Source organism: Staurois parvus, unplaced genomic scaffold (genome assembly GCF_062004578.1).
Source record: "Staurois parvus isolate SC_StPar_1 unplaced genomic scaffold, SC_StPar_1.0 ptg001045l, whole genome shotgun sequence".
NCBI lineage: Eukaryota > Metazoa > Chordata > Amphibia > Anura > Ranidae > Staurois > Staurois parvus.
Window position 1 is genome coordinate 6,532,617 of NW_028318841.1, and position 14,743 is coordinate 6,547,359.

A 14,743-nucleotide genomic window follows, 5' to 3' on the forward strand; every position below is an offset into this window, starting at 1 on the left:
GTTGTAATGGACCCATAGAAATGTATGGTGTGCCAAAGCAGCAGTGATCAGAATAACCAGTATTTGGTCACAGTGGGGGCACTATCAACAGCTGGTTTTCTTGTCGTAGGCAGTCAAAGTCCAGGGGTGTACTCCTGTAACTGCACACATGCTCACACAAGGGACGAGGTAGTAGGCCCAAATTGTATGTTCCACAGCTCAAGAAACCCATGCTCACGGGGCCTTAAAGTAAAAAGGTCACTTATATTCCCAACCCATATACTAGTGCTAGGGCAATTATATCACTTCAAAGTAAAAACAAGTAAAATAAGCTTTGGTGTCCCATAATATGCATGCAGCCAAGGAGACAGAAGGTGACAGGCAATGACTGCTTTCATAGGAGTGTTTATAGAGAGGTATAGCTTTGTGACAGGTTTCCTTTATGTTTGACTGAAGCATACCTTTAGGAGACTGTTCAAACCAGAATGCAGTGTGGGAAACACTTGGAAGTGCACTGCAAGAACACTGAAAGTGCAATTGCTCTAGATCTGAGCAGCACATTCAGGGAAAATAAAAAACAGCATTTTTGCTTGCACATGATTGAACGAAAGAAATCAGCAGAACTTCGCCTCATTTCAGAGCTTCTCTTCGGATCCAAAACAACTGCACTTGCAGGTGCACTTGTGGAGCACTTGCAGTGCACAGTATATTTACCTTTAGTAAATCAACCCCCCTGTGTATTAGTGTTAGAATATAACCATCTTCCAAAATTTGAATTTCGAAAAGAATAGAATAATACAGAATAGAATAACGTAGAACAGAAAGAAAAAAGAATAGAAAATAAAAAATAGAATAGAATATAGCCTTCTTTCATACAGCGTAGAATAGAATAGAATAGGAAAGAATAATGTAAAACAGAATAGAATAGAATAGAATAAAATAGAATAGATATTAAAGGAATATAATAAAAAATAGTAGATTAGAATAGAAAATAAAATAATAGAATACAAAATAATAGAACAGAAAAAAAATAGAATAGAATAAATCTATCCATCTTCCAAAACTCAAATTTCAAAAAGAATAGAATAGTGAAGAATAAGAGAGAAAAAAATAGAATAGAAAGAATATAATCGTCTCCCGAAATTCGAATTTTGAATAGAAAAGAGCCAGTTATTCTTCAAAATAAATTAAGATTGATTAGATATTTTCAATTCAAATTCAATCTGAATTTGATTCAAATACTTTGTTTCCATTGGAAAATGTTTAATCTGGTCGAAAACGAATGAATGAAATGAAACTAAACTAAACACAATTAATTTTGTTACGAATGAAACCAATATGTAACTTAACAAATCAATTCAAAACTAAGCAAACTTTTTCATTTTGCACGTCTACAGGAGACCAAAACATGAATAATACACAAAGAATTCCATAAAGCTCACACCGAAGATGTGTCATACACTGCTACCAATACCAAAAGGACATGTATGGCCTGCTAGGGATCGCCTTTATATCTGTGACTAGAAGGTGGTTCCTAACTAATTAGGTTGATTAAAGGCTATGATCCAATGAGGTGGTAAAAAAAATAATCAACCTAAATATGTATTTAGTTAATGGTGATATGCACTTGAAAGTTGCATGGGAGGTTTGCATTGTTTACTTGCCTGTGCAGTATGACAACTATGTGTAAATTGATATTTGTTGTTGATAGTTGTATGAATCCTTTTGAAGGTAAATGCATATACAAATATACATTTCAGCTGTGTTCTTAGCTGTGTGCTTCAAATTCCACTATCATTTTTTCCACTTACCTTCTGGTTATCATCTGTACCGGCACAGCTGATGATCTGTATTTGTTTGTGGTCCTCCTTGCCTTCTGTGATTGTGCTTGTCCCAAGTTCTGAGAACTCTGTCAACATTGTAAAGCAAACAGAGCAATTGTTGGGCATTAAACAAGTCACTTGGGGGCACAAAGATAATAGAGGTTCTGCAGCTGCCCTTTCTATTGTGAAACTACACTGCTTAAAAAAATTAAAGGAACACTTTTTAATCAGAGTATAGCATCAAGTCAATTAAACTCATGGGATATTGATCTGGTCAGTTAAGTAGCAGAGGGGGTTGTTAATCTGTTCTAGCTGCTTTGAAATGAAATTAACAACAGGTGCACTTGGTGGGCAACAATGAGACAACCTCCCAAAACAGGAATGGTTTTACAGGTTGAGGCTGTAGCAAACTTGCTCATCAGAGATGGACGCAGATTCCCCCTTTTTGTTAAAAGCATTCATTTATCCTTTATTCTCCTTTCCCCTCCCTTCCTGAGAGGCACAGTGACAGATGTGTGTGTGTTAAAAGTTGCTGGCAGGCTAGAGCAGCAGGGGGCCCAGAGCTACAAAGCCCCCCCAGAGAGACAGAGCCTGGCTGCCCAAGAACCTGTGTAATCTCTCACCTCATAACGGAGATAAGGCAGCTTTTCCCAGGAATTGAAAGAGATTGTAACCTCATAAAGCCTAGCAGCTAGGTAACAGAATTAAATGAACATTCCTCAAGTCAATTTGTCCGCTATGTGTCATATCATGGATTATGAAGATGTTGGTTCTAATTCAGAGTCCGCCCAACAATCCCTCCCTAAACAGAGTATTGGTCAGTTGCTCAGAGCCACCCCCCTGCTGGGGGACTTTAAAACACAGGCTAGCAGGCCTAAAAAGTTAAGTTGAAGACATCTCCCAATTGTAACATCTATATACCACCTGGGGAGACCCTTTGCTCTGAAACTTGGATCTGCTTACGGCTAAGTCTTAAATGACAAGTAACTTAACCATTTAATTCCTCTCTGATATCTCTTTGCTGTGCTATGGTTCTTTGTATGTATATTTATATATATATCTTAGTTACATCTTTTCCTGTAAATATTTTATTGCACCTGTTTGACTCTTTTAGTAATAAATCTTTCTTTCTGAAAGTGTTAAACTGTTTCTAAAGTGCTTAATTGCAATTTACGAATTCCTACCTCTAAAGAGACGCTACTGTGTTTGTTTAATCCTCTGCCCAATTGGCCTGTGGTGACTGTATTGGACAGACGACTTTTCAACCATTACAGTGTATATTTGATAAAGAGAGTTTCCCCTTTCTCTGTACAAAAAGGGGTGGTGGCAGTGAAGGGTTAGTTGCATAATTAACCCGACCCAGTAACAAGCGCATCCAGGCTGCCGGCACAGATTGAGACCCATTAGCTGGAAAATCGCTGTGCAGGGTGCAGTTGGGTGTGGCATTGTTACGCATGTCACATCATGGTCTGGATCGGCCAGTCCTTTGGTCATGAGTTTGGTGAGAAGGTCTAGGGTCTGACGACTCGATCGTGACATATTGGTGGTCGCGGTCGTGAGATTGTCACATGTTGGTGGCGGCGATCTTGCGATCGTGACAGAGGCCACTGACATTTTTTCCCTACTCATCTTTTCTGACTGTTTTTCACTAGTTTTGCATTTGAATAGGGTCAGTGTCACTACTGGTAGCATGAGGCGATACCTGGACCCTACAGAGGTTGCACAGGCAGTCCACCTCCTCCAGGATGACACATCAATACGTGCCATTGCCAGAAGGTTTGCTGTGTCTCCCAGCACAGTCTCAAGAGCATGGAGGAGATTCCAGGAGACTGGCAGTTACTCTAGGAAAGCTGGACAGGGCCATAGAAGGTCCTTGTCCCATCAGCAGAACTGGTATCTGTTCCTTTGTGCAAGGAGGAACAGGATAACCACTGCCACAGCCCTACAAAGTGACCTCCAGCAGGCCACTGGTGTGAATGTCTCTGACCAAACAATCAGAAACAGACTTCATGAGGGTGGCCTGAGGGTCCGAAATCCTCTAATGGGCCCTGTGCTCACTGTCTGGCACCATACAGCTTAATTGGCATTTGCAATTAAACACCAGAATTGGCAGGGCCGCCATTGGTGCCCTGCACTTATCACAGATGAAAACAGGTTCACCCTGAGCACATGTGACAGATGTGAAAGGGTCTGAAGAAGCCGTGGAGAACATTATACTGCCTGTAATATTGTTCAGCATGACTGTTCTGGTGGTGGGTCAGTGATGGTCTGGGGAGGCATATTGATGGAGGGACACACAGACCTCTACAGGCTAGACAATGGCACCTTGACTGCCATTAGGTATCGAGATGAAATCCTTGGACCCATTGCCGGACCCTACTCTAGTGCACTGATTCCTGGGTTCCTCCTGGTGAACTACAATACCTGGCCTCATGTATTAAGAATATGCAGGCAGTTCCTGGAGGATGAAGGAATTTATTTATTATTTGTAAATAATAACTTGATACCATTGAATGACCCCCATGCTTGCCTGACCTAAATCCAATAGAACACCTCTGGGATATCATGTTTCGGTCCATCTGATGCCGTCAGGTTGCACCTCAGACTGTCCATAAGCTCAGTGATGCCCTGGTCCAGATCTGGGAGGAAATACCCAAGGACACCATCAGTCATCTCATTAGGAGCATACACCGATGTTGTCAGGCATGCATACAAGCTACTGGGGGCCATACAAACTACTGAGTACCATTTTGAGTTGCTGTAATGAAATTTAAGCAAAATGGACTAGCCTACTGCATCATTTTTTCACTTTGAGTTTCGGGGTGTCTTTGAATTCAGTCCTCTGTAGGTTGACAATTTTCATTTTGATCAAACGATGGGGCATCCTTATGATCTTAACACATTACCCTGTCCATATCAGTATAGATATACAGTACAGCATGATATTTTTCCCCATTGGGATCTGATGTGTTTTCAAAGTGTTGCTTTATTTTTTTTAAGCAGTGTATATTTAGATTTAAGTTTAACTCCAGCTTTGCTATTACTTTAAATCATTTGTTTAGGTCAAGCTTGTACATAAGGCCTCAATCACAAGGACCCTTAGGAGTTCCTGTATTCTGAGACATAAAATCCCTGGTGCTTCCTTGGCACAAGTGAATGACTGTACTGTACCAGTCTCATGTAAATGCTGTTGGTTTCTGCATCTGCCTTAACCCATGCATGTGCATACAGCATTGCTTTGCATTTGGGAGAAGTGCCGTATGCACATGCATGGATAACTGTGGATGCAAAAGGCATCAGCGTTTACCTGAGCACCACCACACACATGACTGCTGAGGAGCATAGGCCTGAATCCCAGTTAATATTACCTTAACCTTGCCCCCATCTAAGAAAAACACACGTAGAACAATTTAGTTGGAAAAAAGGGCAAGGCCACAGCTTCATTTAAATTCAAACATGGACCAATTCAAATTAACCATTTTAACCAGTGCCAGTCACAGTTGTGCTATGAGCACATTTTAACATTAGGTTAAACAAGTCTAAAGGTGCCTGTCCTTATCATAAATTCCAGGCAGACATTAGACCAATTCCAACATTCCAATCAGAGACATTATAGCAACTTTATGGCTGGCAAGGTTCAAAATCCGCTGAAGAAGCTGTGACACACCAACAATAGGGCGGGCAGGAGGGCAACTCCTCCAAAATGAAGTTCTTCAAATGTCAAGATTTTACCTCAGAACAGCATTATAAATGAGTTCAGGCCCCCACCCTGTCACCTCAAGTCATCTGACCAATAGACTTCGGCCAATTTACACAGCACATGTAACCATGCCCAATTTCAAGCCATGCACCCATCAGCCAAGGCTCCCTTTCCCTATGAGGGTAAAGGAGACCTCATTAATTCACTTGTATTGGTGGCTGTGTGCAGCACGTGTGGCTCTCCAGGTGCCAATAAGGGGAGGCATCTTAAGTCTCAGCACAGATGCTAAGCATCCATGTATATGAGGCCTAAAATGACCATAAATTTGGGTTTATTTCCAAAAGAATAATATAAACAACAGTCAGTACCACTAAGCCTATGAAAAAATATTTTAAATGATTATTATAACATTCATATAGAGCCAACAGTTTGCGCAGTGATTTACAAAATAAGAGTAGACAGTACTGGTACATAACAGTTCAAGACAATAGGTTTAGGGGGCCTTGCTCAAGAAAGCTTAAAATCTAAAAATATATCTATATTTAAATTGTAGAGGGGAGGAAGATGCAAATAAATCACAGAGGAGACTGACTGTCTAATCTAGACCCAGCTTCTGTGTTAAAGTCCCTCGGTCCAGCGGTGTCCTCACCACAGCTGGTTTCACAGACATCTTCTCTCCCTGGCACCAGCATTTTTAGTGTGGACACCCAGCTGTGACAGCTTGTGGCTTCACAGCCGGGTGCCCACTGCGCATGCGCGAGAAGCGCTGCATTTTGTGAACAGCCCCATAGTCTTCTGGGACCTGTCATGTGTCCCAAAAGAATATGGGAGGGAGGACAACTTCCACTTCCGATCGCCTAGACAATCGCAGCAGAAGTGGGAGTGGGTACCTGTCAAATTCAGGTACCCATTAACCCCCCCCCACTCCCCAAGAGTACCAATCCTTAATGGGGAGCAGGGGAGAAAGCATTAAAGTGGAACTTCCCCTTTTGGGTGGAACTCCGCTTTAACACTAGTGACAGAATGCAGTATACAGTGAGGAACATAAGTATTTGAACACCCTGCGATTTTGCAAGCTCTCCCACTTAGAAATCATGGAGGGGTCTGAGATTCACATTGTAGGTGCATTCCCACTCTGAGAGACAGAATTTAAAAAAATTCAGGAAATCACATTGTATGATTTTTAAAGAATGTATTTGTCTTGCACTGCTGAACATAAGTATTTGAACACCTGAGAAAATCAGTGTTAATATTTGGTACAGAAGCCTTTGTTTGCAATTACAGAGATCAAACGTTTCCTGTAGTTCTTGACCAGGTTTGCACACACTGCAACAGGGATTTTGGCCCACTCCTCCACACAGATCTCTAGATCTGTCAGGTTTCGGGGGTGTCGCTGAGCAACACGGAGTTTCAGCTCCCTCCAAAAATGTTCTATTGAATTTATGTCTGGAGACTGGCTAGGCCACTCCAGAACCTTGATATGCTTCTTACGAAGCCACTCCTTGGTTATCCTGGCTGTGTGCTTCTGGTCGTTGTCATGTTAGAAGACCCAGCCACGACTCATCTTCAATGCTCTGACTGAGGGAAGGAGGTTGTTGCTCAAAATCTCACAATAAATGGCCCCATTCATCCTCTCCTTAATACAGTGCAGTCGTCCTGTCCCCCTCGCAGAAAAGCACCCCCAAAGCATGATGTTACCACCCCCATGCTTCACAGTAGGGATGGTCATCCTTTTTCCTCCAAACACGACGAGTGAAGTTTAGACCAAAAAGTTCTACTTTGTTCTCACCTGACCACATGACTTTCTCCCATGCCTCCTCTGGATCATCCAGATGGTCATTGGACATGTGATGACTTGAGCAGGGGAACCTTCTGTGCAATGCATGATTTGAAGCCATGACGGCGTAGTGTTCTACCGACAATGACCTTTGAAACTGTGGTCCCAGCTCTCTTCATGTCATTGACCAGCTCCTCCCTTGTAGTTCTGGGCTGATTCCTCACCTTTCTTATCATCAGTGATACCCCACGAGGTGATATCTTGCATGGAGCCCCAGTCTGAGGGAGACTGACAGTCGTCTTCAGCCTCTTCCATTTTCTAACAATTGCTCCAACAGTTGATCTATTTTCACCAAGCTGCTTGGCAATTGCCCCGTAGCCCTTTCCAGCCTTGTGGAGGTCCACAATTTTGTCTCTGGTGTCTTTTGTCAGCTATTTGGTCTTGCCCATGGTAGTAGTTGGCGCCTGACTGACTGTGGGGTGGACAGGTGTCTTTAAAGAGCTCAGACAGGTGCTACTAAGTTTTATTAATGAGTGGAGTAGAGGTGGACTTTTTAAAGGCACAGTAACAGGTCTTTGAGAGCCAGAATTCTTGCTGTTTCTTAGGTTTTCAAATACTTATGTTCAGCAGTGCAAGACAAATAAATTCTTTAAAAATCATACAATGTGATTTCCTGAAATTTTTTTTGAAATTCTGTCTCTCAGAGTGGGAATGCACCTACAATGTGAATTTCAGACCCCTCCATGATTTCTAAGTGAGGGAACGTGCAAAATCGCAGGGTGTTCAAATACTTTTGTTCCTCACTGTATATGCTATGATTCATTTTGCCCATAGTTTCACTTTCATTTAAAACGTGGTACTGCCATTAATCATGAGTAATATATATGGTTACCAAGAACTGCTGCTAAGCCTAGTACACACGATCAGAAAATAGTGCGAAAAATACTGTTTCAAAGCGATCGTACGATAATCTGATAATTAGTACACAGCTTTCGTCCGAAACTATTAGAAGGGACAAGCACGAAAATGTTTCTTGTACGATACCCCAGACCGTACAATTTTCATTTAATCAGTACAGTTTTCATTTGAAAATACAATACAAAAAACAATACATTACATAATTTTCTAATTTTTACTCTGTTGTACAAGCATTTTCCTAACTTAAGTAACCTCTTCACTTTCAATATGAGACTAGCATGCAAAAAACAAATGGACAATCATTCGGTCGATATTCTCATCATGTGTACTGGACTTTATTTTTCAACATGTTTACCTAGATACCCATAAAATGTGGTAAATGGTATCACAGGGTTGAATCAAAATGTGTACTCACAAAAAAGAAAAATTAAGTCACAAAGATACTTAAACAACAATTAACACAATAGTGTGAACTCACTGAGTCTGGAATGCAAATAATATTAAAGACAAACTAAACTACATTTTTTTTTAAATTCCAGTTTTATAAGGAATATTTAATGAAGTAAATCAGCTGCTTTAAAACCTTCTCTTTTGCCTTAAAGAGTATAAAGAGGATCTTCATCCTCCAATACACGATCACGCCTCTCCACCTCTCCTCCAGTCATCTCAGTCCTCGGCAGAATAGGGCATTTTTTTCTTAATGTACTGTTTTTTTAAATAAAATGTCCACCACTGCTCCCCGTGCACATCATTTGCCTAGGCCAGCCTTTTTCAACCAGGGGGCCTAGGCACCCTTGCGCGCCTTGAGGTTTCTTCAGGGATGCCTTAGCAAAACGTCTAGAAATTGCCCAAAATTTGTATACAAGCCAGTGGGTGGAACAGGCCTGCCTTTTAGTTACCCAAAGCCAGAAGTTTTCATTGTGCACCATTAAGACCTACTAGCCGCTGGCATCCTGACAACCAATGACATCATCAGCTGCTAAGGAGGTTGTCGTTTGCCTGCACAGCATCCTTGTTTGACCCTCCCCTGCCTTTCTCTGTCAGTGCTGGGTTCACATTAGCTGAGTGATTGAGAAAAACTGAGGGAGAAGAGAAACAGTAGAATACTAGTCGGTACCAGGGTGCAAAAGTGTATTTGCTTTGGAAGAATAAATCACCTCTAACATTGGGTGTCCTAAATGTGTGGATGTTGCTGCATTATATAAAACTATTAGATATTTATATCTATTTTTTATTTATATTTTTGAATGGGGTGCTTTGGGACTGCCCATAATTTTAAAGGGTGCCTTGAGACTGTCCATAATTTTAGAGGGTGAAAAAAGGTTGAGAAACACTGGCCTAGGTGAATGACATGCACTCTCCTCCCTTTTCCTTCTGGGATATGTGACGTGCATTCATTCATTCACCTAGGCCAGTGTTTCTCAACTTTTTTTCACCCTCTGAAATTATGGACAGGCATAGCCTTTCATTGAGAAAAGGAGGAGGGGGCGGACCTGAGAACACATCATTGGGAGGTGTATCAAATGAACTGGGAACAGCCGGCAGCCTATTGGTGATGTCACAGGAAAACATGACCAAGTGCTGCCAGAAGAGAAGAGGATCCCAGCTGGACAAAGCTAGATTCGCTGGGTAGGTGAGTATCAAAACTTAGCAGAAGTCACCCCCAGGTAAGTAGGGGTTTAAAAACAAGGGAGGGGGCTTGAAAATCCTCTTTAAATTCTCCTAAGAAGTAACAGTGCACTTTCATGGTTTACAAGGAGTCATCAGGGGCAGCACAGAGAAGACAGCTTAAAGTTGTGCCCCAATCCAAGATGGTTGCTACCAGAACAAGACACATACCAAAACGAGGGATAACAAATTTGACCTGTGCTAAAGATTTGCTATCGAGAGTGCCAGCAAATGTATATTAAGTTAACTTAGGTTAACTCCAACACCCTTTTTGTGTTAATTTTCATGAAAATTAATTTAAACCTTAAATTACTGAATATGAAACTCACTGATCTAGCTTTCCCAAAAACAAAAGAAGAACTAAATTACCGGTGTGTTTGTGTTTGGCCGGTGAAGTGGACTCACACCACTGAAGGTTACTGCGGCTCTTTGTCGTGTAACTGGTCCAAAGGATGCATTTCTTGTACTGACACGGGAAAATCTTTGTTGTTTAAAACCAGACTTTGGTCTGCCAGGCCCTAGGAAGTAAAGCACAGATTAAGCATTTATGGTTCTGTCAAAGTTAGAAATTAAAAGTCCATCAATATGCATACTGTAAGTTTTTTACAGATGGTCAGATTTTATTCTGAGAATGACAGACTGAATGATCAAAAGCAATGTCAAACTGGCCAAAACACTCAATTTCAGTGGGGGTTGAATAATTTTGGACACAACTGTAGCACTCATCAGGGATCAACTAATTGACTTGAGCAAAGCTGGAAGACTCAAGAAATCAAAGTATTTCTAAGCCACACATTTTGATTTTACCTGACTATATATGCAAATCTGTCTAAGCTGCAGACAACTGTGCAATCTGTAGATCCATGCAAAATCAAAAATTAACAATTTGTCAAAACTATTGCATTATTTTATTTAGAATACACATAATATGCAGTTATATTTAACTGCTCTGACATCCCCCAGGTGTTCTGTAGGGCGAAACACGTAAGGGCAGACATCATCATGCTTGCTCAGAAAAGCAGCGGTGGTCAGTTTTAATGCTTGAGTTTAATCCTTCTCTTGTGAGTAGTCTACTTTTTTAATAAATTGATCTGGAAACTGCTACACTATGTGGATTCTTCTTCTTTCTTTTCTGCATATAAGATCAGCTTCTAGTGTATGTAACCACTTATAAGCAGCTCAGGGGAAAGAGCCATCCATAAGAGAGGACATCATCACGCCAGCTCAGACAAGCAGCGATTGTCAGTTTTAATGTTTTAAGTTTAGTACTTCCCTTGTGAGTATTCTAATTTTTTATAACTTGATCTGGAAACTGCTACACTATGTGGATTCTTCTTCTTCTTTCTTCTTCTGCATATGAGATCAGCTTCTAGTGTATGTGGCCACTTATGAGCAGCTCAGGGTAAAGAGCCATCCATTTATCTGCGGACAGTATAAAGCCATATTAGACCCCCTGTGAATTGAGGTGTAATGTTCTTGGAAGCTTATTAATTTGGTGGTGGCCAGGAGTACTGGAATCGGTAAAGGTGGTAAAAGGAGTACAAATTTCACATTAAACTTTATCTTTTGGAATGTTTATCTATTGTGGCCTTTGTCTATACTTTACAGTGGAATTTCTGGAAAGATGTATTTCATTATTTCATGGATTTGTAACAGCGCAATGAATGTTTCATCAAAAATGACGGAGTAAATTATGTCATTTTTAATGAAACATGTTGGGTGAGGCTTAAAGCCATGATGTTACTACACGTGGCAAGGTTTTTGGGATGTGCCACTATTCAAGCCATTCGTTTGTGTTTTTAACCGATTTTAATAGATGCTGTTTTACACTATGGGAGATGTTATTTGCATTCCAATACATGTATGATGCTGATATATTGCTGATGAATATTGAGGGAGCAATTTGGAGGCGGTTGATTGTCCCATGTGCCATAGTTTGTAGGAACAGCCTGCTTAATACAAACATTGTTTATAACTTCTGTGGAGGTTGCATATGCTACTAAGCGTGGCGTGAGAGATTGGGATGTGAGCGATAACCCTATGTACCACAGTGCAGAGGAGCATCTTGCTTGACACAAAAAGCTGTTTGTGACTTCTCTTGTGGAGGTTGCACATGGTCTGGTAAGCCTCAGAGAGTTTTGTGTTTGTAGAGGTTAAACGTTGAGAGTGGAATTATCAAGATATCCTGCTTATACTGTTTTGAACTCATCCTTCAGAGGACTATAGCTTTGCATGGGGTTCACTTTTCAGAGCACCTTTTGTGCTGTTGAATATGGAGTTCATATTAATAGTGGTCACTGAGCTTGCTCTTTAGAGTGTTGGTTTCACCCTTCAGAGGGATATTAGTTATTGATTAACTATTGAGCTCGCTTTTCAGAGTGTCATTTCACCTTTCAGACGTTTTTGTTTTTCATATTTCCATTAGTTATTGTATTTGTATTCACAATGGTTATTGAGCTCACTCTTAAGAGTGTCACTTCACTTTTCAGAGGTGTGTGTGTGGGGGGGGGGGGGGGGGGTTCTTCACTCTAGTTTTGGTACTTAGAGCTGCACTTAATCAAATATTGAATTTTAGTGTATCCTAAACCTTGATGCCGGCTGCCTTGTTTCATTTTATTTTTTGCGCAACATATTACATTTTCCATATATTTAATACATACCTTGTTGATTTCTTGGTGGAGCTCTAAAAAATCTCTTGTTTCTAAAATTTCTTCTTGCCCTTACTTCCTGACCAGCCTGGTTTGAGGAGGGCTGAGCATCTGATTCTTCTTTTTGAAGCTTAATGATGTCATCTAGGTGACAAAACATACACAAGTTGTACAATTTTAAACCATACAGAAATTGTGAAACATTGAAATGGCACACTCAAAAAGGTTTATGTTTTTTTAAAGGTATATCCCTGAGAGCTGAGTCATGGGGAAATTAATTAGATTTTTCTGCATTCCACATAAGAGTTTTTAGTGTTTCCACTCACCTTTATGTGTTTCAGCTCTGGTGGGTACATTCATCTCCAGTGGGTACATTAAGCTCTGGTGGGTACATTCATCTCCGGTGGGTACATTCAACATATGACTGATTTCACATTTGTACATTATTATAATGCATGATTTACTGTGCATTACCCAAATGCAAATTATCACATGGACTATGGTGCAGTGTGTTACAGAAAAAATTATTTGGAATGTTGCCCTAATGCACCCTGATGAACCCTGCGTGAATAAATAAAACATTTTTTTTTACACATCTGGAGCTGTCTGGATTTGCACACAAGCAGCTTATGTTAGTGCATAGAGATGCAGCAGCTGTATACACCTGCACATCTAAGTTTGACAGATGTGCAGGGGCAAGATCATGGCCTTGAGGGCACATTGTCTGCTTTCAGGGCTGTGCAACTGTCCATGTGTACCTGTCAAACTGGGATGTGCAGGTTTGTCCGTACAGCCACTACGTCTCCATTCCAAAACATAGGCTGCCTGCACACAGCTCCAGGTGGCTCCAGATCTGTTAATAGATGCCTCATTATTACCCACTTCTAGCCAATTCTGACATTTGTCTCCTTCATGTAAAAAATTATTTTTTTGCTGGAAAACTACCCCCAAACTTTATATATATATATATATATATATATATATATATATATATATATATATATGATTTAAAAAAGAGACCCTAAAGAATAAAATGGCTGGTGTTGCATAGTTTTATGTCACACAACATTTGCACAGTGGTTTTTCAAACACTTTTTTTCTTTTTTTGGAAAAAATACACTTTGATGAATTTTAATGCATAAAAACACAATAAAATACCCAATATTTTGGTAAAATACAAAAGAGGATGTTACGCCAATTAAATGGATACCAAACGTGTCATGCTTTAAAACTGTGTATGTCCATGGAACAGCACCAAACTACGGTACCTTAAAATCTCCATAGGTGTCTCTTTAAAAGCCTTCACAAATTACCAGTTTAGAGCTACACAGGAGGTCTGGTGCTAGAATTATTGCTCTCACTCTGACATTTGCGGTGACACCTCCCATGTGTGGTGCGATTGCTGTTTACATATGCATGTAAGACCAACACATGCATACGCCTTTGCATGTGAGCATGATATTTTACTATTTATTTTGTCTTTTTTTGTTTTTACACTTTCCCTTTACATTTTTAATCACTTTTATTGCTATCACAAGGAATGTAAACATCCCTTGTGACAGCATGGGCCATGACATGGCTCTCCTCTGGCCTCCAAAGCATCAGATCACACCAAGATTGGTGTGATCTGATGCTTGTTCAAGCTGGCAATGGCTTGTTTACATCAGACCGAAACTGGAAGTGATAAAATCCTTGTTGCTTCCATTTTATGATTTCACACAGTGGGTGGAACGACATCTGTTCCTCCCACTGTGTCTCAGGAACAGGATGGCACTGGTGGCATCCTTACTGGGCTCCCTGATCGCATGTGAAAGCCTGGTAAAGGCTGCAGCAGAGGGAGGGGGGGCAGTGTGTAAAAGTAATCCAGTGACTTTTTAGCCGCTTGGATTACTTTTACAAGATGCATAATTGCTGGGGCTAACAAAGTGACATCTCTCTGCTGCTGCAGCAATGACCAAGATATTACCTTTTCAATCCAAGGAAATTCAGGTGCGTCCTATGCACGGGAAGTGGTTAATGCTCTAGGGGCCTCAATACTTGTGTGAATGGGGCCTAACATTTTCCATTAAAGACAAAACTGGCCAGCACAGTGTCTAAATGGTTATCACTTCTGCCTGGCAGTACTAGAGTCATTGGTTTGAATCCCAACCATGCTACCACCTGCCTGGAGTTTGCATGTTCTCCCTGTGCCTGTGTGGGTTTCCTCCCACACTCCAAAAACATGTTGGTA

The 14,743-nt window shown here is 40.8% G+C and overlaps 1 protein-coding gene across 2 annotated transcripts in view; it reads right to left on the reverse strand.

The window, feature by feature from the left end:
* The window catches only part of LOC149440944 (UAP56-interacting factor-like), a 48,514-nt gene that overhangs the window by 11,070 nt on the left and 22,701 nt on the right, over positions 1-14,743 (reverse strand). For both annotated transcript variants that reach the window (XM_089657978.1, XM_089657977.1), the window contains exons 2-4: positions 12,526-12,657; positions 10,235-10,383; positions 1,791-1,888 (exon numbers count right to left, since the gene is read on the reverse strand). In XM_089657978.1, coding sequence (XP_089514104.1) covers positions 1,791-1,888; positions 10,235-10,383; positions 12,526-12,657 — 379 coding nt within the window. The remainder of the gene's footprint in view (positions 1-1,790; positions 1,889-10,234; positions 10,384-12,525; positions 12,658-14,743) is intronic.